The 25976-nt window shown below is 45.4% G+C and overlaps 1 protein-coding gene and 1 long non-coding RNA gene across 6 annotated transcripts; one reads left to right on the forward strand and one right to left on the reverse strand.

The window, feature by feature from the left end:
* The first annotated feature begins 394 nt into the window (after nucleotides 1-394).
* Nucleotides 395-25497, forward strand: PPIH (peptidylprolyl isomerase H). 5 transcript variants are annotated; one of them, XM_059689806.1, is made up of 10 exons: nucleotides 395-525; nucleotides 840-904; nucleotides 1154-1177; nucleotides 1434-1478; nucleotides 1727-1769; nucleotides 4803-4895; nucleotides 11531-11618; nucleotides 12093-12133; nucleotides 12925-13014; nucleotides 25168-25497. In XM_059689806.1, the coding sequence occupies exons 1-9, from the start codon at nucleotides 460-462 to the stop codon at nucleotides 12991-12993; spliced, it is 534 nt and encodes a 177-aa protein (XP_059545789.1). In that variant the 5' UTR covers nucleotides 395-459; the 3' UTR covers nucleotides 12994-13014; nucleotides 25168-25497. The 5 variants fall into 5 exon arrangements, with proteins under 5 accessions (XP_059545789.1, XP_059545786.1, XP_059545787.1 ...); XM_059689803.1 differs by lacking the exon at nucleotides 25168-25497 and adding an exon at nucleotides 21580-21776; XM_059689804.1 differs by lacking the exon at nucleotides 25168-25497 and adding an exon at nucleotides 21604-21776.
* On the reverse strand, nucleotides 15969-16865 carry LOC132231155 (uncharacterized). The gene is made up of 2 exons (XR_009451995.1): nucleotides 16758-16865; nucleotides 15969-16651 (listed from the first exon to the last, which is right to left on the reverse strand). It is a non-coding gene; the product is annotated as an uncharacterized LOC132231155 (long non-coding RNA).
* Nucleotides 25498-25976: the final 479 nt, after the last annotated feature.

Genomic DNA, 25976 nt, shown 5'->3' on the forward strand with positions numbered 1-25976 from the left:
AGCAGCACGTGTGATGGTGCCGATATCTCAGTGGCAAGGGCCAAGGACCTGGAGACTGCAGTCCAACGCCCTGGCCTGAGCGAGAATGATCTGTAGCCATGTGTTTGCCATGCCCACCGACTTGGAGCAAAAAAAGGCCCAGGCATTCCTCCTCTTCCTACCTCCTCCGTTTGCACCCGCGTCCCCCTCTCCCCACCCCGTTCCTCATCCCCGGCTCCGGGGAGAGTCAAGTGAACACGTCTCATGGTCAGGACCGAAAGAACCCGCCGCCACCGCAGCATCACTCAGTTTCCCAGAGGAAACCCGAGTCCTCCGCGGCGGGGGCGGGGCGGGGCCCCAGGGGGCGGGGCCCAGTCTCCAGCGGCTCTTCCCGCGCTTGCGCGGGATACCCAGCCGGCGGAGCTGGGATGAGATTCGCCGGAAGCCCAAGCTCCCGACTTCTGCTTCCGGGTCAGAGCCATGGCGGTGGCAAATTCAAGCCCTGTCAACCCCGTGGTGTTCTTTGATGTCAGCATTGGCGGCCAGGTGAGGTCCAGGGAGCCACCAGCCCTTCGCCGAAAGGAAACTGCACCGGGCCAGGCAGGCAGAACCCACCCGCCTGGGGATAGCGGGCTCGGGAAGCCAGAAAGTGAATTTGTACCAGAACCTACCGAACTGCGGGGCGTGGTGAGAGGAGTAGGATGAGTCTTGCCCTTCCCACCGCCCCGCGTGTGGTAGGGCTGGGCGGAACGAAAGGATAGGCTGAGGAGGCGGAGAGACCAGGTACCTGCGGGAGGGAGGGGTCGGCCCTTCGTGGTCCCTGTTCCGCGAGGCCTCTGACCGTCTCCCGCCGGTTGCAGGAAGTTGGCCGAATGAAGATCGAGCTCTTTGCAGACGTTGTGCCTAAGACAGCCGAGAACTTTAGGTGAGGATGAACTCCAGCTCTGCCTGAGAAACCGAACCAGAACGCGGCCTGCGGAGTGGATCTGATTCCTCTGTGTTGACTGTCCCATGTCAGTTTATGTTGTTAATCTGTGTGGCCGGGGGTCTGCACGTCTGGCTGGCCGATGGGTGGGCTTGCTGGCGACCGTGTCGGTGCTCTCCCCCCGGAGGGGAGGGGCGCTCGCAGCTGTGATGTCATGGTGACCGAGCCCTTCACTCTTTTCCCTTTCAGGCAGTTCTGCACTGGGGAATTCAGGTCAGTCTCAGACGTGGTTGCCTTATCTGCTTGCTCCTGAGGGGTGTCCTGGGGCTGCAGTGAGGGTATTGGGGAACCGCAAGGCCTTGCATGATTGCTGGTGACTGACTGAAGGTAATCCCCCGCGGGTCTGTCTTCAGTTCAGTTGCCTTCCTCTCTCTGGTCCCTGCCATCTTTAGGAGAGTTCAAATGTGTGGTACACTGGAAGGGCCCATGGGTACCTGACATCATTCCCAATCTTTCTTTTTGGTTATAGAAAAGATGGGGTTCCTATAGGATACAAAGGAAGCACTTTCCACAGGTAAGGCCCGTGGCAAACATCCTGGGGGCTTTTAGAATTACTTCCTTGGGGGATTGGTCTCTTTAGAGGAAAATGAAACCGTAGGATAGTTCTTAGATATTGAGAAGGAATGTTTTTGTGAGCGCAAGGATTGATTGATTTAAATTACAATGACCAAGTCAATGTTTCTCTTTCTCTTTTCTTTTTTTTTAAGTCAATGTTTTTCTGAACCTGAGTCTTAGCTCAGAATCTTTTGTTCTCTGTTTCAGAGTCATAAAGGATTTCATGATTCAGGGTGGAGATTTTGTTAATGTAAGTACTGTTCTTTCCTATCAAGGACTTATAAACTTGTTTTGTGTTTTTGTTTGTTTGGTTAGTTGGTTATTGCTAGGTCTACTGTTTTTACTACAGGAACTCAGTCTTAAGGCTTGAGAACAATAGCCAGGCTTGATGAGGGGGCGGGAACGGGGGAATGGGAATGGGAATGCCCTTGAATGTTGCTGGCTACTACTCACTGTACCATTAGATGACAGACATCAGCACTTTGATCAGCCTTTTAGAGCCAGAAACTGAACTTTCCCAGCATACCTGTAGAGGATGCAGGACAGATCCAAATTAATTAATTACATGAAACTTAGCTAGGAATCAGATGCAATTTATTTTAACTAAATAGTAATAAGTCCTGCCCAGCTGGCGTGGCTCAGTGTTGAGCTTCAACCTATGAACCAGGAGATCACGATTCGATGTCAGGGCACATGCCCGGGTTTCAGGCTCCATCCCCAATGTGAGGCATGCAGGAGGCAGCTGATTGGTGATTCTCTCTCATCATTGATGTGTCTGTCTCTCTCTCCCTCTCCCTTCTTCTCTGAAATCAATAAAAATACATTTAAAAAAAATAGTAGTAAGTCCCTTTCCAATGAGCTAAATGCTTATGTCCCATTTTCCCTTCCACTTCTGGCATCACAGTGCCTGGAAAACTGAGTTTTTAATCAGAAGTTGATTAGTGGACAAGGAGTCAGCAAGAGAGGTAGATAATTCTGGAGGGATGTTTCCTCTAATCACTGGGAGAGCCCAATGGAATAGTCCTCTATTAAGCATGACTTTCTTTTGAAATTGTGTGTGTATTCCCAATATTAAGTCTTCTGCCCTCCCCCTGACCTTAGAGGTTGCTATATAAACCACATTTTTTCTTCTTCTTTAAAAAAATGTTTTCATTTTAGAGAGAGAGAAATATTGATGTGAGATAGAACCATCAATCAGCTGCCTTCTACACCCCCCACTGGAGCCCATAACTATGTACATGCCCTGACCAGGAATCCAACCGGCAGTCTTTTGGTTCATGGGTTGACGCTCAACCAACTGAGCCACATCAGCCAGGGCCATTTTTTCTTTCTTAAACCTACTTTTGTCCAAACCCACCCACTTCTATACAGGTCTTTCTTATTAGTATCATTTAAGTAGCCATGTTGCCGTTTTCTTGGAACTGGGAGACATTCTCTTTCACGTGTATTCTTATTTATTGACAGGAGTTTTTAAAGCTCTCTCTCTTTCCTATCTAGGGAAGGTTACAAAGTAGCAGATTTTAGGGAAAATCAGGTTTTCAGATATGTTTTGTTTCATCTGTATGATGTTGTAAAAGTGGTAAATTTCACCAAAAAGTTCTGGAGTTTTGTTTTCTCTCTAAATAATGGAAAATGCACTAGGCTTCTGTTTCTCATGCAGTGACAATTGGTTGGAATTAAATAACTGCTCCTCTTAGGCAAGGTGTGTCCTTGCCATTTCACCATAGTCCCTACCATCTGTTTCCCTTACTATGTAACCTGCTCCATAGGCAATTAAGTTTGCAACCCTTTACCACTACTGATGGTAGTAGGACTTAGAGTGGCCATGTGCTTTTTTTTGTTAGCTGGTAAGAAGTGCTGTGAAGCTATTCTGCCTTTTTCCTTTCTTACCATAGGCTCCTATATTGCCATATTGGCCTAGCAGGGACAGGACCAACTTTTTACTGATCATTGCTAGGCACATCCAATCACTTGCTGATAGCCCCAGGATTAGACAATAGTTGATCAGCCAGAAGGCTGAGTATCAGAAGCAATTGCTCAGAGCCACCCTTAGATAATTAAAAATACAATGAGCAAGAGGCAAAAGAAGCAGGATTTAAGACATTCTAAAGTTAAACCAAGAATATTTGTTTATGCCGAAACCGGTTTGGCTCAGTGGATAGAGTGTCGGCCTGTGGACTGAAAGGTCCCAGGTTCGATTCCGGTCAAGGGCATGTACCTGGGTTGCGGGCATATCCCCAGTGGGAGATGTGCAGGAGGCAGCTGATCGATGTTTCTCTCTCATTGATGTTTCTAACTCTCTCTCTCCCTTCCTCTCTGTAAAAAATCAATAAAATATATTTAAAAAAAAAAAAAAGAAAAGAATATTTATTTATTTTAGTCATACTTGTTTTTCTTTCTGGTTGTAAAAGAAAAGTGCAAAAAATAAAATGTCATCTCTCAAAGTATAAACTCTTGTCATTTTAGTTTACAGTTGCCAGTCTTATCTTTGCAAATGTATGTGTGTCAAATGTAATTTTTAACAGACTTACATCATATATGTTTTAATTTTTTTGTACTTATTAATTGTCTGAATTTTCTTTTGTCATAAAGTCTTCTTCCAAAACATTTTTTTTATAGCTACCTAATAGTCCATAATGAATAGACAGTGAATTTATTTGGTCAGTTCACTATCATTAAAGATTTAAGTTGCTTTCTGTTGTTTGTTCTGAAAATCAATTTTGTCATTTTCCCTACTCTGGCTTCTGGAGAGCAATAGATAGTTTGTTACAGAGAGTGATGTGGTAACTGATGTGTCCCCTGGGTTATTGGCAAATTAGAGTCCTCCCCTGGACCAATCAACTTTGGCCAGGAGGGTAGTATCACGTTGTACACTCTAGACTTCTAAGAACCCACCCACCCACATACTTTGGGGAGGGGGTAACAGTCAGTTAGGTGGGAATTTCTGTATGCTGCAGGCATGGGAGTCTCTCGGAATGGCAAGGGTTATATATGAGGTCACTATGGTTCCCTACTTTGCCACAGTCTTAACCTATCTTTCTAGAGACCCAGCTGTGACCTCTTTTACCCAATCTGTGAGAAGGCCTGACCAGTTTGTGGGCTGCACGTGCCTTGAGAGGGGCTTGCTTTGATTGCAGGATAGGATCAAAGAGGTGTGGCTCCCAAAGTGGCCTAGTGGACTTTAAGAAAGTCCACTAGGATCTAGGTGCAACAGCTGTCTTTTTCCAGCCTCTGGGGGGCCCAGCACTTACAAGTTGCTAACACTTCCCTTCTGTTTGCTCAGGGAGATGGTACTGGAGTTGCCAGTATTTACCGGGGGCCATTTGCAGATGAAAATTTTAAACTTAGACACTCAGCTCCAGGCCTGCTTTCCATGGTAAGTGAGGTCCTATCAAGATTTTGGGTTAGATGTATAGCCAGCTGGTTTCTGGGCCCCTCTTGAGGCTCAGTGCTGTGTCTTTAAATGGAAGCAAATACTTTTCTTTTCTTGCTCAACCCAGGATTCACCTCTGTCATGCTTCCGTTTTTCATCAGTCTGATTTTGTTGGGCTGGGAAGTGAAACTGAACTCTGCTATGTGTTTCCTTCCTTTTTTAAAAAATGTTTTTATTGATTTCCTAAAAGAGAGAGAGGGCGGGGGAGAGAGAGAGAGAGAAACATTGATGAGAGAGAAACATCAATCAGCTGCCTCCTGTATGACTCCCAACGGGGATCAAGCCTATAACCTGGGCATGTGCCCTGACCAGGAATCGAACTGGCATCCTCTTGGTGCATGGGTTGATGCTCAACCAACTGAGCCACAAGGCCTTTTGTTTTGAGTCAAAACATGTGGCTGGGCATTTAGCCTTGCTGCTCAGAATGCATCCAGTTGTGCTTTCAAGATCCAATGTTCATTCGTTCATTGCTTGGCTTGCAAAGACTCTCAGTGCCATGCACTCACACTGCCTACTGGCTGATCACTCCCTTCCAGTCATTTACCTCTCCTTGCTCACCACTCCTACTCCTTTGTCCTTGCATTCCCTCCCTACATATAACACTCACTCACACATGTCACTCTGCTTTCACAGTCCCCCTGCCCACCTCACTTGAAACCCCTCATGTACCCTACCCCTGCTCACTCTCCTTCATGCTCATTCACCCTTCACTCCTCCTTTTCCCTTACCCCTCCCACCTTGCCTCTCTCTCACTCTCCTGCCTTCTCCCTCCTCCCTGCTCATCACGCATTTCCCTCTCAGTGTCCCAACTGTTAATCCCCTAGACCAGTGGTCAGCAAACTGTGGCCCCTTGAGTGTGGTTCTTCCACAAAATACCATGTGCGGGCGTGCACATACAGTGCAATTGAAACTTCATGGCCGTCTACGGCCCTACCACCCTGAACGCGCCCGATCTCGTCTGAAACTTCATGGCCACACTCAAGGGGCCAAAGAGCCGCATGTGGCTCGCGAGCCGCAGTTTGCCAACCACTGCCCTAGACCCAATATTTACATGCACATTCTCTGTCCTGCTTGCCTGCTCTACCACTCATCTACTTAGGCATTCATCAAGTAAAGATTTGTTGATATCCACTCTGTTCCAGGCGTCATGGTAAGGCATAAGATCTGATCCCTGCCTTTGTGTCACTTAATATCTAATGGCTTCATATGTGCAAAATGATAAGTCTAGTATAGTGTAATCCATGCCATCACTGTATTAAGGTAAGGGCACCTTACTGCATGTAAAAATCCCGTGAGAGCCCCAAGGAATGAGCATAATTGCTGCAGGGGGTTGGGCAAGGCTGTTTCACAGAAGAGGGGACATTTGAGTTCTTGAAAGAGTTCTATACCAGATGACATGAGACATAGTCAAGGGACAGAAAGTGAGGAAGATGCTGAAAACAGGATGCGAATGATGGACACATTGGCCAGTAGAGACCACTGCAGAGGCAGGTTATCTGGCTCTTGATGGGCTTCAAGTGGCAGGATAAGATAAGGTGTGTGGATTTTCTTTCATTGGTTATGGAGAGCCATACACACTTTTGAGGAGTGTTGATCAACTTTGTGTTTTAGAACAAAAACCCTAGCTGCATTGTGATGGCAGGTGGGAATGGAGAGGCTAGGGCAGAGAACCAGTCAGGAGGCTGAGGGAGACTAGCACAGCAGACAGTATACAAGCCCCCTTTTAGGAAAGCCAGGCTGGGCAAGTGCAGGTAAGGAGTGGAGAAGTGGCTTGGATCTTCCCTAGGATTAGAACCCCCCTAAGTGCATTCCACTATGTTAGCATCTATGGAAGAGTCAGGAAAATGGAAAGAGGTCTTGGTCTATGCACCTTTGAGGCTTACATTGGTTGAGTTGTGCTGCCACATACATTTTTTTAAAAAATCCTCACCCAAGAATATATTCATTGGTTTTGAGAGAGAGAAACATCCATCGGTTGCCTCCCCCTATGTGCCCAACTGCAGCCTGGGTATGTGTCTGAGATCTTTCCATGTGCAGGATGATGCTCCAACTAAGCCACACTGGCCAGGGCCTGCCACATACCTTGTAGCGTAATTGTTTTTGCTTCTATTTTCCACTAAATCATGAGTTTCTCAAGGGCAGAGACTGGGTCTTGTTGATCTTTAAGCCTTATGCCGGATACAGAAAGGTGTTGAGCAGATTTTAATGAGTGAGTGGAAGATAATCAGAATAACCACTAATGTGTATTGAGCACTTACTCAACAAGCATCTTAATTGCATTAATTTATTTTAATCTTCTCAACATCTCAAGATAGGTACAAGTGAGGAAACTGAGGCACAGAGAGATTATGTGACTAAACTAAGTCACAGTGAGGGGTAGAGCTAGGTCATTTGACTCCAGGGTTCAGACAGAGCTAATTCTCTAAGCCAATTAGTTATACTGCTTTGAAGAATGAATAAAGAAATGGCTACAGGCAGAGAGTGTCCCCTGAGCTATAAAAACATGTTATATTACTGTTTGCCTGTCTTCTTGCTAATAAATGTTTAGACATAGAGCAGCAAAATTGATTGGATGGATGGTAGATAAATAGATAGAATGAAAGAATGAATTCAGACCCCTGGGAAGCCTATCCCTCATCCCCCTGACTGGCTCAGACAGTGCCTTATTTTCATATGAGATGTTTCTGAATACACAAACAAAAAAACTAAAGTAACTTCATCGTACATGGGGACTTTCTAAAGTCTAGTTATCTACACTAATAAAAGAGAAAAATGGTAATTGGCGTACGGCGTTACCCTTTTCATTGGCTAATCAGGGCTATATGCAAATTAACTGCCAACTAAGATGGCAGTTAACTGCCAACAAAGATGGCGGCTAATTTGCATATGTAGGCACAATGCAGGGAGGCGAAAGGGAAAGCAGGAAGAAGCCCCCTGCCACTGACAGTGATCAGAAACCCAGGGGGGAGCTAAGAGCTGGGGGGCAGGGCAAAGGCGGCCCCAGGGCCACCTTTGCCCTGCCCCCCAGCCATGATCGGAGAATCAGGCGCCTTTGCTGTCCTGGCGCCAGTGATAGCAGGAAGTAGGGGTGGAGCCAGCGATGGGAGCTGGGCACGGTCGAAGCTGGCAGTCCCGGGAGCTAGGGGTCCCTTGCCTGGGCCTAAAGCGGAGCCCACGATCACGGGGCCACTGCAGCTGCAGGTCCCCGCTGCCCGGGCCGGATGCCTCAGGTGTCCTGCAGGGGCAGGGGCAGAGCCCGCGCGATCGCGGCCCCCCCCGCTGCCACTGCGGGTCCCCGCTGCCCGGGCCGGATGCCTAGGCCAGAGGCGTTAGGCCTGGGCAGGGGAGGAGCCTGCAACCACGGGGAGCTGGGGGGTCCCCTGCCCAGGCCTAATGCTTCGGCCAGAGGTGTTAGGCCTGGGCAGGGGCAGAGCGGGAGATTGCGGCGCTGCTGCCACTGCGGGTCCCCGCTGCCCGGGCCGGATGCCTCGGCCAGAGGTGTTAGGCCTGGGCAGGGGCGGAGCCTGCAACCGCGGGGAGCTGGGGGTCCCCTGCCCAGGCCTAATGCCTTGGCCAGAGGCGTTAGGCCTGGGCAGGGGCAGAGCCTGCAACCGCGGGGAGCTGGGCGTCCCCTGCCCAGGCCTGACACCTCTGCCGGAGGCCTCAGGCCTGGTCAAGGGGCCGATCCGGTGATTGGTGATCAGAGGGTGATGAGGGTCAACTCCTCTGGCCAAGGCATCAGGCCTGGGCGGGGGGCTGGGGGTCCCCTGCCCAGGCCTGATGCCTGGGCCAGAGCATCAGGCCTGGGTGGGGGGCGGAGCCGGGGATTGGAGGGATATGATGGTCCCTTTGCCCAGGCCTGAAGCTTGGGTCAGAGGCGTCAGGCTTGGGCGGGGGGTGGAGCAAGCGATCAGAGGGAGATGGGGGTCCCCTGCCCAGGCCTGATGCCTGGGCCAGAGGCATCAGGCCTGGGCTGGGGGCAGAACCAGTGATGGGGGGAAATGAGGGTCCCCTGCCCAGGCCTGACACCTCTGTCAGAGGCGTCAGGCCTGGGGAAGGGGCCGATCCTGCGATTGGAGGGTGATGGGGGTCAACGCCTGAGGGCTCCCAGTATGTGAGAGGGGGCAGGCTGGGCTGAGGGACACTCCACCCCCCACACACACACCCAGTGCACGAATTTCATGCACCGGGCCCCTAGTCTATCTAATAATGTGCAGTTTTTGCACAGTAGTAGTTTTTTTTGTGGTGGTTTTTTTTTTTTAATTGATTCCAGAGAGGAAGGGAGAGGGAGATAGAAACATCAATGATGAGAGAGAATAATTGATTGGCTGCCTCCTGAATGCACCATACTGGGATCGAGCCCAAAACCTGGCTAGAAATCGAACCATGACCTCCTGGTTCATAGGTCAAAGCTCAACCACTGAGCCATGCTGGCTGGGCACTAGTAGTTTTATGAGACCTATGCTTTTAATAGTACTAGTACTTTCAGTTTTCCATTTTCTATTCATTTTTTTTCTGAAATAAGGGAAGTATGTGATAATATATAGTTACACAGACATTGTTGTAAGACAGTGCTGCTGAAACTTAACTTAGTTAAACTTAACTTAACTTGGGTTTGCTGGTATACAAAAGTCTGAATTTAGCATATTAAAGGCAGTTTAGGGGGATCAATATATAATAAACAAAAATACACTTCATATGACAGTCAAATGTCTCTTTACAATATGTTATCTATAACAATAAAAGGGTAATATGCTAATCATTCCAGACATCCTTTCTGACAAAGCTGGGGCTGGAAGGAAGCCAGCCCGGGTCCCGGGTGCCTGCCGGTGGCCGGAGGAGGGAAGCCTGAGTCCCGGGTGCTAGAGGGAAGCTGATGTCTGCAGCCAGTGGAAGGAAGGCCTACTCTTGCATGAATTTTTGTGCATTGGGCCTCTAGTCTATGTATATAAAAAGCCAGTGACCAGAACGTCTTAACGGCCATAACAACCAGTTGCTATGACGCCCACTGTGGCCAGCAAACCCTCCCAATTGGGGTGGGGCTGGTAGGCCAACTTCCTGCAGCCCCTCCCCCTGCCGGCCCTGCCCTCAATGGACCCCCACCACCCCAATTGGCCCAGAGCCCCTCCCCCCTGCCAGCTCTGCCCCAAACAGCCCCCCCACTCCAATCAGGGGCAGGGCTGGCCGGCCAACCACCTATGGCCCCTTCCCCAGGCCGCTAGCCGCCAATTGCCCCCCCCACCCCATTCATTATGGGTAGATGGGGCTGGCCAGCCCACCACCCATAGCCCCTCCCTGCAGCTGGCCCCACCCCCGATCAGCCCCCACCACACTGATTGGCCCGCAGCCCCTCCCCCCAGCCAGCCCCACCCCGATTGGCCCCTCCCACACCAATCGGGGGTGGGTCCAGCTGACCACCACCCACAGCCCCTCCCCACAGTTGGCCCCATCCCCAGGTGGCCCCCTCCACCCCACTTGGGGGCGGGCCAGCTAGCCAACTTCCTGCCGTCTCCTCCTCCCCACAGGCCTGGCCCCAATCCAATTGGGGCTGGGCAGGCCGGGCCCCACCCATGCACGAATTTGTGCACTAGGCCTCTAGTCTATAATAATAAAAGCATAATATGCTAATTAGACCGGACAGCCAAACGACCTTCCAGACGTCATTCCAGATGGAGCTGCGGGGGCCGAGGCAGAGGCAGTTAGGGGCAATCAGGCAGGCAGGCGAGTGGTTAGGGGCAATCAGGCAGGCAGGCCAGCAGTTAGGAGCTAGTGGTCTTGGATTGCAAGAGGGTACATGCCGGGCTGAGGGACCCCATCCCACCCCCGTGCACAAATTTTGTGCATCAGGCCTCTAGTCCGATATAATAAGGAGCTAATATGCTAATTAGACCTGACAGCGGAACCATCTTTTGGAAAACCAGTGGGCGAGGCTGCAAGGCAGCCAGGACTGTGAGGGCCAAGCCCTTGCATGAATTTCGTGCATCGGGCCTCTAGTTAAATATAATGATGTAAAAACATTTGAAAGGAGGGAAATTGGAGAGATATGGCTAGAGAGGTTCAGATTCTTTATTTTAAAAAACACTTTTCCTCAAAATTCAATAATATAGGATTTGGGATGTACCAGTAAAAAGCAAATGTCTTTTTTTCTAGCATAGCAACTTAGTGCACTTTCTTAAAATTTTTAAATTACCATTTTTATAGAAAAACCATTCAGACAAAACAGTTAATGGCATAGACAATAGAACTCTTCTCACCTAGTTACTAATTTATAAATATAATTCAGTTATAACTAGTATTGGACTAAATAGAGCAAGTCAGGTCCCATAAACAGTTGTTCCCATTATAAAAATTCATACTCTAGGGGAAATGTACATTTATTCACGATCTAGTTCCTTGAGGGCAGAGATGTGTAGCCTCCTCATTTTTATATCCTAGCTCAGACCCTGGCTCATAAATGCTCAGTCAGTTTTGCTGAAAGAAAGTGTGGAGCAATCAGAGCCACAGGCTCTTTGGGGAATCTTGCCCTTCAGCTAGCATGGCAAGGAAAACTCACTGCAAGTATGTTTGGTTTCCATCAGGCAAATAGTGGTCCCAGTACAAATGGCTGCCAGTTCTTCATCACCTGCTCTAAGTGTGATTGGCTGGATGGGAAGCACGTAGTGTTTGGTGAGTCCTACTCCTGTTCTGTGGTCCTGGGCCCATTCACTCAAAGTGGGACTTCCAAAAGAGCCAGTCCCCGCATTCATACCCAGAGGTCTTGACTTGTTTAACTGCTCTGTGCAGTTGTAGGGAAAGTGGAAGTGGAAGTGGGAGGTGGGGAGGATGTGTAAGGACAAAGGGGCCATCTGCATAGCCACTTGGGTGATAGGTATGTCTAAGGGGAAAACCCCCGGATGGTAGTATTTAAGAAATACCACACAGGCAGCATGGTGCAGTGGAGCTTTGCAATTGCTCAGATCTAGGTTTGAGCCCTAATTCTGTTGCTTACTATCTGTGACCTTGGATAAGTCATTTCACCTCCATGGAATCTCAATTTCCTGAAATTGGTATGGGGATCAAGGGGTGTGAGAAGGGGCATGGGAAGCTGGAAAATGCTATGCAAATGAGAATAGTAAAATCCAGTTCATACTCTTCCTACAGGAAAAATCATTGATGGACTTCTAGTGATGAGAAAGATTGAGGTAAGTCCTGTTTTGATTTCCTCTTCCTCAGCCATTCTGATCTGGTACTACCTGACTAGTGTCGAGAGCTAGAGAATCCTGAGTGGCTTCAGTTTGTTAGGCCCAGTCTTCATCCATTACCTCTATTACATGGACTTCCTCAAGGGAAGGGAGGAGAGACCACATGCCTCCCAAGTGCTTTTGGCCTATAATTAGCCTCCTGATTGCACACTGAGATTTGGGCTGTGGTGGCCCCTTCACCTACTTGATAAAATCCTACTCGGTACTGCATTCAAGATCCCTCCTGACCTCATCCCTGCCTCTCTCTTCACAGCCCTTCTGCCACTGCCACCTCCATGTTCCAGTCACATTGGGCTACTTGAGCTTTCCTCTAAATGTGCCAAACACCTCTGCCTCCTTTTCCTTCTTGCCCCTGAGCCGTTGCTCATGCTGTTTTCCTTTACCTGGAATGCTCTTCTCCTTTCTTCTCCTCTTCCCATTTATTCTTCTTGGTCCAGCTCAAATAATCCCCTATTCTGTGAATCCTTCCCTGTCCTCTTTAAGCAACATTCAATTGCTTCCTCTGCCCTGTATACACTTTCTTATAACTTATTATATATCGTAGACTTGATATATTTTAAATGTATGTTTTATTTTTTATCTGTATTATATGCTTTACCTATCTGTTAGGACATGGACTGTTGTCAGATCAGTCTCTGAGCCCTCAGCCCTTAGCACAGGGGCTGGCAGACATCAGTAAATGTTTGGTGAGTGTCTGAGTATCTGAATCTCCACTGTGCTTTCTGTCTTAGAATGTTCCCACAGGCCCCAACAATAAGCCCAAGTTGCCTGTGGTGATCTCACAGTGTGGAGAGATGTAATCCAGAGCAAGACGGAATCAGGTAAGTGTGTCTTTCTCTTCCTGGTTTGGAGTCACCACAGAGAAGGCAGCTTGGTCTAGCAGAGAGAACCTTAGACTTGAAGACATGGGATTGAGCCCATTTTCTCTCTGGGTGACTTAGCAAAAGTCACTTCCCTTCTCTGAGCCTGTTTCCTCATCTGTCAAATGGAGATAATTCCTCTCTCCTATGGTCACTGTAAGGACAACAAAGAAAGAGTTATTAGAGCAATTTACTTTTCTACCACTTTGTAGTTTACAAAGTATCAAACTAAAAGCTATAAGGCAGTTTCTGATAGCGTTCTCAGACTGTAGTCCGACTAGGAAGATCTGGCACCAGCTCTGGGTGGTTCCCTGCTGGGTCAGCCTAAGTGGCCAGGAGATAGACCTGTCATCCTTCTCATCAGAACTGATGGGCAGTTCCAGGTCCTGACTTTGTATTTGCCAGCTTCACAGGTAAACATGACACATTTCTCAACCTCAACTCCTACCCATTCTTGCCACTGCCGGCTCTGTGCTGGCATCATGCTGGGCATGCAGAGAGGTGCAAAGAATTGAAAGATGCCTCTACCTTTCAGGAGCTTACAGGGAATAAGACACATTCTAAGAGGTGATCACTAGTAATGTGAGTGACATTGCTAAGTGTCATAAGAATTCAAGGGAGAAATTGATCCCTTCCAGCTAAAATGGTTCTCTCTCTCTCCCCCATTTTCAGGCCTGTAGCAAAGTTGGAAGAATAGTACATTAAACAGCCATATACCTTTCACCTAGATTCACCAGTGATTAACATTCTTACTTTATCATTTTGCTTTGACATTTGTTTTTTTCTTTCCCTCTCTCCTACCCTCATATTCCCATTCCATCTCCTCCTCTCTGCTGCTTGCCTGCCTGCCTTCCTTCCTTCCTTTCTTCCATTTCTTCCCATTTGAAAATTAAAGACTTCTTGACACTTTACCCATAAATACTTCAGTAAGCAACTGCTGAAAACAAGAACATCTTAAACAACCACTATAACATCTAATATACCTGTTCAAACTCCCCCAGTTACTCAGTGTAACTTTTATACCTATAGGAAAATTCATCCAATCAAGGTTCACATACTTCCTTTGGTTGGTTATTAAGTAACAGTATATAATCTTATAAAAATTTTCACACAAAAGTTAAAGTCCCCCACCCCCCCTTGTTACTACCCCAGCCCCAGTCCCACTCCTCTGCCAGAGGTAACTTCTTTATCAGTCTGATGTGTAGCCGTCAGGGCCTTTTCTTTGCCTATCTAATTTTGGGAGATTTTGTTTTTCCAAAATGGCATCATACTGTATTGTTCATCATTGTTTTTCCATTTGGCATTATGTCTGAAGACTTCCTCCTCTGTTCAAGTAAAACTATTTCATTTAAAAAAAACAAAACTGACATAATATTCTATAAGATGGTTGTAGCATATAGTTTATTTTTCCTTTCTTAATGATTTGAAATTTATACATTCTTAGTCTTAGTTCTTTATATGTTGTGACTATTTTCTCCAGAATATGTTTTAAGAAAAAATTGGCAGTGTGTTGCTTATCTTAACTTTGGTTATATCCTTTGTTAAACAGAAGTTCTAAATTTTGATGAGGTCAAATTATCAGTCTTTCCCTTATGGCTTTTGTGTTTTATCTTATTTTAAAAGGTCCTTATTACCTCAGATCCTAATGTCTTCTGTATTTTCTCTAATATTTCATTAGTTCTATTTTGTATACTTACAGAATTATCTAGAATTTATTTTTCTGAATTCTGTCTTTTTCCAAAATGGGGATGTAGTCAAATTCCAGACCACTTTAATGACTGTTTATATCTCTATCTGTGACTTTGTGTTCACAGTATGTAGTACTGATAGGCATTCAGTAAAATGTTGTTACATGAGTTAATAGTGAGAGAGAATGTCAGGCATTTCAGGCAGGGAACTGGTGTGAGCAAATGCTGAGGCAGGAATGCACAAGTGTGTGCTGGAAGCTGCATATGGACTTCTCTCATCCAGCCAGATGGTCCCCTCTCATGCCCAGTTGTCACCTGAGCTTTCCTTTCTGCTGGGACTGGGGGCCTCTAGGGCTCAACCTGTATTCCCCTTAAATAACTGCTGGCCATTCCCTCCCTTTCCCCTTCATTTCTTTGCTGTAACTAAAGTAGTACTCAGAGGTCCTTATCCTTCTAAAGATTGACCACTGATCACTACCAGAGGACAGAAGATTAAAAGAATAAATTTTAGAAATTCGTTATGTTTGGGGCCTCTTTTCTATATTTTCTGAGTCTCTTACAGAAAGTTAGTAGAAATCCTGTTGGGAGTTTTATTTCTGAGGGTGGTGATCATCAGCTCTCCCCTCCTCACCCACTATTAGCAAAGATCATGTGAACCGTTGCCCCCATGAAAGCCCTTCTTCTCAGCCTGCAACCCAAGCAGAACGGATTCCATGGGGGCGATTTGCTGTTCCAGAGGCCCTCTAGACCAGGACTGTCCAGGAGACATTCCTTTCTGTGATGGGGAAATGTTTTCCATTTGTGCTGTTATGGTAGCTTCCAGCCTCATGTGACAATTGAACACTTGAAATGTGGCTAATGTGACTGAGGGACTCACTTTTTAATTTTATTTAATCTTTTAAAAGATATTTTAATTGATTTTTTTAGAGAGAGGAAGAAAGAGAGAAAAATGTCGATTTGTTTCCCCACTCACCTATACACTCATTGGTTGACTGTCATATGTGCTCTGACCAGGGATCAAACCCACAACCTTGGCATATCGGGAAGATGCTCTAACTAACTGAGCTGAAACACTTTCTTTTATCTATCTATCTATCTATCTATCTATCTATCTATCTATCTATCATCTATCACATTTGTATGCAAAGGAACCACTGAGCTAAAGCCAGCCCATATATTTGAATAGTTTTTTTAATTTATTTTCTTACTTATTGAGACAAAAAGAAAAGAGAGAGTGAGAGGCAGAGAGACAGAGAGAAACATCAGTTCGTTGTTCCATTTATTTATGCACTCATTGGTTGCTTCTGAAGCACTTCCTTTTAGAGCTCTTTTGTATTTTGCCTTAGATTCTGACTTTGATTTTAGTTAAAGTGAAGTTTTCTGTACAGCTTTACATGTAGAAACCTTGGTTTTATCTTGTGGTCCTGTGAAAGCTTTCTATGATCAATTTGATGCATAGATACATAGGTGAATTGTGGCCCTCACGATTCTCCTGTCATGGTCTGAACTGTGTTCTTTGCTACTTACAATCACATAAGGGCTGGTGGAACCTCTGTTTTGAAAGCCTGAGAGTCTCTTGGAAAAGGGAGTGGCTGTTGGCTCTGGCAACCTTGCTAGTCTGAATTGCTGCTCACCTCCCTGTGATCCCCAAACCTGGTATTTGTGGCAAGCAGTGGAGAACTTACTTTACTTCATTGTTTCCCAAACTCCCCTAAAGAGAAGAATCACTTGGGGGCATTTGAAAAACCTACTAATTCCCAGGTCCCTCCCTCAGGAGAGTTTGATTGAGTTAGTTTAAGGTGGGACCCCAGGATTCTATGTTTGTAACAAGCATCTCAAATGCTTATCAGAGGAATGTGGGTAATGCCGCTTTCAGTGGTGCTGGAATGAATGTCTTTTAATATTTGCATCTGAGGAAAAAATATATAATTAGCACAACATATAATTTTATAATTATTATAGCTTATAATGAGGCATTGAAGTTCAAATAGTGATTAGGTTGAAAATTAATCATACCTGTAGATAGTGGATATGGTAATAGTTGTGAAGGTGCTATTTGGAATAATTGAGATTTAGGAAACACTGTCCCCCATTCTGAGATATCCTGTAGATGTGATACATGCCTGCAGAGAAAGGTTATGAAAGACATGTTGGTGGCACATTCGCTGGTCCTTCATTGTACAAATAAATACTAATTAATTAAAATAAGTCCCATACTGGGTGATCACTTCCTAAGGTATATAAATGTTAGTTTCTTATCTGACCTTTGCCAAAAATCCTAGTTCTGTTGATTTTAATCTTGTCTAGGTTAATCTCTATGTTCCATTATAAGGGCTATTCCAAGATACTATTCTACTGCTCTACTGATAAGCTACAAGGAAGTGACTGAAGGAGATTATCCTACCCAGTAAAGGTTATGTCCTACCAGCCCCACTGTTTGCCTTCCCTGGAACTGCCCTGTGTCAGTGGGTCTCCAGGGGTATAGGCTTTGGTGCTCTCCCTGGTGGGCAGACCCCTGGGCATGTGGGCCCAACAAGTCCCAAATTTATTGCCAACAGTCTTAGTCCTGTCAATCCCTAACTCCAGGGAAAATTCTTCACCTGGGGAAACAACCTTTCTCGGGGAGGTGGTCCTGTTTAAAACACATAGTGCTAAGAGGGGGAGCAAACATATGCCATATACGCCAGGTCCCTTGAAATATAAGCTGTGCAGATGTTTCTTCCCTGCAGCGACTGTGTCAAGCAGCAAGGGTGGACCGGCTTCCGGCAAATTCCCCCATTTTTATTTTTTAAATGACAGCGCGTGTAAATCAGCGGCCACCTCTCGGATTGGGTTGTTTAAGACTCGGAAGAAGACTTGTTTGTGATTTTGCTAACAGGTCAGTCTGAGGCTTAACCCTATATCGGCTCCCCACATGGTCCCATACTGCATATAAGGCTATAAATTTGAAAAGCCCAGTTCCTGCCTTCAAGGAACTCACAGTGTCTTGGGAAACGGACAGTTACAGTGCAATAAAGCACTGGACTGGAGGCTTTAGGACGAAGTGAGGAAAGTGTAAATGCCTATGTCTGCCTGGCATGGTTGTGAAGACGGCAGGAGAGATGATGCTTCCACTGAGTATAAGAAAGAATAAGAACCTGTCAGGTGGCTGAAACTGGGGAGGGCATTCCAGGCAGAGGAACAGCATGAGCAAAGCACATGAGCAGGAAGCAGCAGGAAGTGTGTGGGAGACTGCAAATTCAGTATGGCCAAAGCAGGAAGATAGGAAAAACAAACAGTGAAGAGGTGAAGTTGGCGGAGGCCAGGACCAGTTGTGAGAACCAGTGTAGGCTGAGAGTTCATATGTTATCCTGAGGGTGGGGATGGGCTTCAGGCATTGTGTACATTTTTCTTTTCTTCCTGGGTGAGAGTTCATTGTTTTCCTGAAATTCTTAAAAGGGGCCTGACTTTGCAAAAAGAACCAAATCAATGGGAGCCACTGAAGGATTTTGAGCAGGAGAACATTGTGCTTGCATTTTCTTAGTTAGAAGTTGATTCTGGCAGCAATGTGGAGGATGGGGTAGAGGCAGTGGGGTATCCACTGCTGTAGTCCAGGCAAGAGAGAGGAGGTTCCACATGAAAATACGGGTCTTGGGAGCACTAGAGATTTGGCAGCAAATATTTGTGTTCCTGCTGGGTGTGTGACACTGTTTGTCCCCTGCCCTGAAAGTCAGAAACCCTGCCAGCTAAAAAGGGAGGGGAGAGGAGAATATCTGGCTCCATTCCAGGGCAATCCAGTATAGCCACAGGCGCTTAACTAGGATACATTCTAAGAATGTGTCATTAGGCAATTCTGTTGTGTGAACATCAGAGTGCACTTACACAGTCCTAGATGATAATAAGCCCATTGCTCTTGACTGCAAACCTGTACAGCATGTTATTGTGTTGAATGCTGTAGGCAATTGTATCACAATGATAAGTATTTGTGCACTAAACATCTAAGCATAGAAAAGGTATAGTAAAAATATGGCGTAAAAGATTAAAAATAGTACAGCTGTATAGGGCACTGACCATGAGTGGAGCTTACAGGACTGGAAGTTGCTATGGGTGAGCCAGTGAGTGAGTGTGAGTAGTGACATTACTGTGCACTACTGTAGACATCACAAACACTCAACACGTAGGCTATACAAAATCTCTAAAACAACGTGAGATTAAATCAAGCACAAGAGAATGATGCAATCAGGAGACGTGGTAAGCATGAGATGCTGCTGGTGAAGCACAGCACACTATTTTACAGCAAACTTTCCTAAGTAGAGTACACTCTAAAATAGCAATAAAAGTATAGTACAGTAAATACATACACCAGTCATTTATTGTTATTATCATTGTATATCATTGTATGTGCTGTACTTTCATATGACTAGCAGTGCGGTACATTTGTTTATTTACACCAGCAGTATCATAAACACGTAATGCTTTGTACTACAAAGTTGTAGTGGCTACGGCATCACTAAATATAGGAATTTTTCAGCTCTGTTAAAATCTTATGAGACTACCATCATACATGTGGTCCATTGTTGACCAAAATGTTATGTGACGCATGATTATACAAAAGCAAAGCTCCCTATGTTGGAACCAGGTCTTACAGAAAGCGGTAGATCTTAATGTGTTGGCAAGATTTCTAAGGTAAATTATGTGACAACATCAAGAAATATTATATTAGCCCTGGTCGGTTTGGCTCAGTGGATAGAGCATTGGCCTGCAGACTGAAGGGTCCCAGGTTCGATTCTGGTCAAGGGCATGTACCTTGGTTGCGGGCACATCCCCAGTAGGGAGTGTGCTGGAGGCAGCTGATCCATGTTTCTCTCTCATCAATGTTTCTCACTCTCTATCCCTCTCCCTTCTTCTCTGTAAAAAATCAATAAAATATATCTTTTTAAAAATAGTATATTATATAAACCATACCACTTTATTTTGAATACTATTTCAGAAATTTCTATAGTAATATGTAGGCAACTATTAATAATGGTTACCTCTGTAGTGATAGCAAAGAGAATTTTTCAATTTTTAAAAAAATATATATTTTATTGATTTTTTACAGAAAGGAAGGGAGAGGGATAGAGAGTTAGAAACATCCATGAGAGAGAAACATTGATCAACTGCCTCCTGCACACCCCCTACTGGGGATGTGCCCACAACCAAGGCACATACCCTTGACCGGAATCGAACCTGGGACTCTTCAGTCCACAGGCCCACGCTCTAGCCACTGAGCCAAACTGGTCAGGGCAAGAATTTTTCAATTTATATTGTCCTGTATATGCTTGAATTTCCTATATTGAGTACACATCTTATCTAATAAAGCGGTAATATGCAAATTACCATCACGTCATAATAGTCAAGATGGCTGCGCCCACAGCAAAGGCCAAGTTTCTGAAACGAGCCTTAACAAGCAATCAGCAGGGCAGGGCTTGACAGGGGACCTCAGGCCATGTCCCCTGCCTGGCGGAGCTTGGGGGGGGGGGAACCTCAGGCCATGCCCCCAGCCCAGCAGGGCTTGACGGGGGACCTTAGGCCGTGCCCCCCCCACACACCCGTGGGGCTTGATGGGGGACCTCAAGGTGCACCCCCCTGCCCAGCGCCGGGCCAGGCGACCTGAGGCCGTGCCCCCAACCCGGTGGGGCTTGACGGTTCTTGTGCGATGTCAAGGTGCACGTGGGTGGGCGGGGACTTGACTCTGGTTCCTGTGGCGCACCCCAGACTCTGACAGGAGGAAGATTTTCATATACATTTTACTAGTTTTCTTTCATCTCTGACACTTCTATTATGGAGAAAGGACAAACAGCAATATTACAAATATTTCCTCTAATTCCCTTTTAATGTGCACGAATTTCGTGCACCGGGTCACTAGTCTAATAAATATACCCTGTATATATGTGGTTTAACTAATCCTAGTTCCTCCCGGCCCTCCCAGGTGCATGTGACTAAAATCAGTTTGAATCATTCCCTGGTCCCTCCATCTCCATTTCCCTGGTCTAGGCAGTCAGTGATCCCCTCCTGTGAGCTCCTAGTACTTGGTTCATCTCTCTATTACAGCATCTAACACAGATGTGTTTGGTTTTCTCTTGAGGCAGAGACCATGCTGACTGGTCTATAATAGAGCTTGGATCCTGGAGCACAATGCAACTTATAAGTGCATTTATACATTTTTGTACATTCTGCATTAGGGCCCATAGTTAAACTTCTCTTTGAGCCTGCAGTATGACACCAGGACTCCCTGTCTTCTGGAAAGGCGGGGGGGGGGGGGGGGGGGTCACATTCTAGGGGAGGGGAGAGGAGGGTAGTGTCAGAGTGAACTCACCCTGTTCTTTTAGTACAACTAAAAGGCCATAAACAGAGGGTGTGCAATTTTCTTTCTGTATAACCTTGGGACCAAAACCCACAGGTAAGGAGGATTGCTCTTTGTTCTACAGCTCCACAGAGTGCTCCAGGTCTGCCAAAAGACACGTGCTTTGGTGCCAGTACATCAGGAAGCCCCATCACTGTCAAGCCATTGAACTGCTAGTTTTCTCCTTTGCTTAATTTATAATGTATATTGCACAGAGTTGTAAAGGGTAAATAATGAGATAATATATTTGGCAGTATATGTTAGTTTCTTCTTGGTTCTTGTGTAATATACTTTTTTTTTTTTTTTACTTTCAACTTTGCTCTGGAGAACCAAAGGTCTGGCCTATGGCAAGAATCAGACCGGTTTTACTCTTTTGCGAAGAGGATCAGGAATGTAGAGAATAGGTGGGAATGTTGTCTCATGGAAAGTCCCATTCCAATCCTCTGAGCTGCTAATCTCTTCCATCCCTTACAGACCTCCATGTATCTGCCATTGTAGGCCTGCCCTTGCTCTGGGTGATGCTCATGAGTAGGAAAATCTGGATTGGCCCCTGTGTTTGCTTCCTGGCCTGCTGTTGCCCTGTTTGATCAAGAAACCTTGGAAGTATCACAATTCAGAACCCAGGATTTTCCATGTTTTTCAAATGTAAATAAAGTTTTTTTGTTTTAGTATGTGTGTTGTTGTAATGATAGCCCCATCTCCTCACAACGTAGCTTTAGGCCATTGTGGACCTGGCTCTCCAACTGCAAGGCCAGTGTGGACCAGAGCCCCAAATTTATAAGCATTTATAACATCCCCCTTAGGTTCAAGCTGATTGAGCACAGAAGCGAAGCCCCAGGGCCAGTGTGTTCCGAGGCGCTCCCAGCAGCAGGTTTAGTTTGGTAGTTCTGAAGCCTGTGGGAAGAGAGTCACTAACTTGGGATATTTCTGGATGGGAGACCATTGGGTGGAATGTATCTTGATCATGACAAAGTGGGAATAATTTAGTCAAAAATCTTGGTTTGAACCTTGGATTGTTTTTAAAAAACAGTTCAGGTCTTGAGAAGTATTATTATCGCTATAAAATGGGGATAATAATACCTGTCTACTTCATAGCATTGTTGAAAGGGTCAAGTAAGAGAGTGGATATGAAGGTAACTTGTAAACACAACATGCCTTGCAAATGTTAGTTTTAAAAGGAAACAACCCAATATAAAAAGTTCCCACAATATAATGTTCAAGAGATAAAGAGTTCCCTGATGTTCCTTTCATGAGGCAATGTCTATGTTCTCCTGTTTCTCCTTTCTCCTGACTCAGATAGGGTGACTCCTAAGAACAGAGAGCGGAACTCTATGACAATAGAACCTGGTGAAAAGTGCCATTTCAGTGTATTGGCAGGACAAGGAAGCTAGAGTATAGATATCCACAACTCTACAGCTAAATAAATAGGGTTCAGGGGACATAATGAAGAAAGAACTGATCACATGACTATACAAGGTGGATTATAAAGAGAAAGGAAGGAGAATGATCAGCTGGGATCCTGAGCTGATGTTCTTGTGATGGGGTCATTCAGGTAACTGTCAGTTATACTTGGCACCTGCATTCTATGCCAATCTCTGCCCTGGGCACTGGAGCTGCAATGATGTGTAAGATGTGTCCCATGCTTGTGACAGGAGATAGGCACAGTTTTGATACAATGTGGTATTAGAATGTGACCCCTTATGAGGGCAGGAAATTTGGTCAATACTTGTTTTGTTTTGTTTACTGCTGTGTCCCCAGCCCCTAGTACCTAGTAAGTGCTCAATAAACATTTGTTGCATGAATGATAATGGTCTGTACCAGATGCTATGAGAGCGGAGTGGAGAGACTGGGGGTGAGAGAAAGAGATAACATTTGAGGTAAGTATTGACAGATTGGAATTAGCTAAGAGATGAGGGTGGAGAGGGCTTTCCAGGAAGAAGAAACTGTATCCTTGGGCCAGAGTCTGTAAGAGATTGGGGACAAGGTGAAAGTTATTTTGCAAAGGAGATTCTTGGAATGAACCCCTTTTCTTGCCTTTTACATGACTTAAAGGTAGGCATTGGAGTTGTCTGAACTGTGATCACCATGTTGGGCAGTGTGAACTCTCAGGGTGGGAGGGGGTCTAGCAGAACTCTAGAGTGGAGAACTCCCACCTAGGAATAGGAGATGCATTTTGGCATCAATGGTATGTCGTCCGGTGCTTCAGAGCCACGTATGCAGTGGTGAAGAGGTGGCTACAAGAAAACTAGTAGGAAATAGCACATCTTTATGTCCACTGATCATGAGAGAGCTTAGTGAAGTGATTGGATGAGTATGTAATGATACTGTTAAGTAACATTTTAAAGGCAAATGTTACAGAATTTGGATTTCTGCTAAAGAAGCCATCTCTTCAAACCTGTTACATAGGGAAGGTTGTTCACTTATTCTCAGAGGTGCTGCTGCCATTGTTCTGTCTTTGTAACTCCACTTTGGGAAAACTCTCAAGCCTATAGGGCACACCTTTAAATGTTCTCAGTGTTGGCAGATTGCCTTTGGAGGAAACATTTTTTTTTTTTTTTTTTTTTTTAGCAGTCAAAGGTCATCTAGAGCTGAAATAGAGAAATAGCAACTCTAGAATCCACCTACTTCTCTCCATACACATTGTTGCTGCAAGCTTTTTTCATCTGGAATATTGGCACAGCTGCCAGATGACCTCTCTGCTGCCAGTACCTCATTCTCCAATCCATTTTCTACACTATCATTCATTTAACAAATTTATTAAGATACTGTGTCTCAGGTATTATGCTAGATGCTGAAGGAATTCATAGTCTGGCTGGAAAGATTAGTATAATATAGTGTTAGGATAGGAGGGTCTCTTAAACTAGTGACATCTGAGACAAGTCTTAAAGGATGAACAGTTAAGCAGGCAAAGGAAAAGAGAAAGGCAGGGTGTTACAAGTAGAGGGAAATAAGTGATAATCTAAAGGAAGCAATGGCTAAATGATCACTTGGAAGGTTGGACAAGGAATGTGAAAGTGGGAGGCAAATTTAGAGAAGTCATAGGCGGTCCTATAAATCATATTAAGGAATTCTGATAGATTTCAAATAAGACAATGTCATAATCGAATAGGTATTTTCTAAAATAGTCTGGGTGTTGTGGTGGGGAATATTAGAGTAAGAAAGAAAGAAAGGCCACAGCAGTGCTCTATGCCAGTAGGCAGGCCATCTGACTATTTTTCCTTTTTTTCTTTTTTAAATATATTTTATTGATTTCAGAGTGGAAGGGAGAGGGTCACTCCCTATTTTTCAATGGAGATAAGACTGGTTTTTAAATGTTTAAGTAGTTGATAAAATCTAAAGAATATTTTGCATTGTAAAAATTATATGAAATTCAAATTATAATGTCCATAAAGTTTTTTTTTATCATACATTTTTATTTACTGATTGGCTAAGGCTACTTTCAGGCTCTAAAGTTGAGTAGCTGAGTAGTTGATTGTCTGGCCTGCAAAGCTTAAAATATTTATTATCTGGCCCTTACAGAAAAAGTTTGTCTACTTCTGTTCTAAGCAATGGATGACGATGGCCTACAATAGAGTAGTAGCAGTAGAAATGAAGAGATTAAAGATTCTTAGGACTGATTCAGGGAGGCTTTTAGAAAGTGGAATTGACAGGCCTAGATGATACTTATGGGCAAGACTACTGCACCGGCCTGTTTTCCCTACTTCATTTCTGCCCTTCTACAACCCATTCTCCACTCAGCAGCCATTAAAAAAAAAAAAAAGGAAAGAAATTATGTCACTCCCTTATGGGCAAGATTACTGCACCGGCCTGTTTTCCCTACTTCCATTTCTGCCCTTCTACAACCCATTCTCCACTCAGCAGCCATAAAAAAAAAAAGAAAGAAATTATGTCACTCCCTACTTACAACTCTAAATTACCCTTGTCACTATTGCTCGTAGGATAAATTTCCAATAAAATATCCCTGATTTGACCCTGCCTACCTCTATAATCCAATGTCTTCATTCTAGTTTTATTGGATAACTTTACTTGCATTTTCTCAGACCCATCTTTTCTTGCCTGTAGGCTTTACAGAAACCTCCATGCGCTTGGAATCAGCATTCCACCTTCTCCACTTCACTCCCACAATGTTTTGTGCTTTTGCAGCACTGGAGTGTTGGGTGTTTAAATTTCTACCTTCATCCCTAGACTGAATTTAAGAGGCAGAAACTGGCGAACTAGTCCATCCCCAGAAGATCATAGACGCTTAATAAGGAATGAAGGTGGAGGATTTCAGCTACAGCATGTGGCAACCTCAATTATAAATCAATTGTGAAACGTGGATAGTAACCCCTATTTCACGTGGCTGGTGTAAGGATAAAATGCAAGAAAAATTCCTAGTTTGCTCAATAAACGTGACTTGAAATTAAATCTGATTTGTGGCCAACACAAAAACACGTGAATACTTAACAAGACAGTCCTTCTGTGCCTTTTGGTAAGATGGATGGGAAAGCAGGTACTCCTGGAATATACCCCCGCCCTCCGCCCTAAATATGCCGAGCAGGGACCGCATGAGAGCCTGCGTGGTCCCTCCAAGGTGATTGCTCCGCCAAAAACGGGCACTGCTTGAATGCATGTATTTACGTCTGTTTCCGAACCCCTCGGCTGTGCCGCGAGTACACGGCCATTGTAGAAGACGGCTCTGTTCGCAGTAATGGTCTGAGGTCACAGGACCGTATTCCGAGCAGGGAGGGTGGGAGGCCTCTCTACCTGGGGCTAAGGTATCGACGAGCACCCTTCCAGGCCCTTCGATGACCGGGAAATCCCGGCGCAGGCGTTTGGCCGTGCCTTTCTGGAGACCAGGACACAACCGCGGACGTGTAACCCGCCCGGCC

This window comes from Myotis daubentonii, chromosome 3 (assembly GCF_963259705.1).
Source record: "Myotis daubentonii chromosome 3, mMyoDau2.1, whole genome shotgun sequence".
Taxonomy (NCBI): Eukaryota; Metazoa; Chordata; class Mammalia; order Chiroptera; family Vespertilionidae; genus Myotis; species Myotis daubentonii.

Bases quoted from the DNA above. Each gene is read 5' to 3' on its own strand.
- PPIH (XM_059689806.1), top strand. From the start codon at position 460: ATGGCGGTGGCAAATTCAAGCCCTGTCAACCCCGTGGTGTTCTTTGAT. The intron at 1,770-4,802 runs GTAAGTACTGTT...CTGTTTGCTCAG, and splicing joins AGGGTGGAGATTTTGTTAAT to GGAGATGGTACTGGAGTTGC. The intron at 12,134-12,924 runs GTAAGTCCTGTT...TTTCTGTCTTAG, and splicing joins TAGTGATGAGAAAGATTGAG to AATGTTCCCACAGGCCCCAA.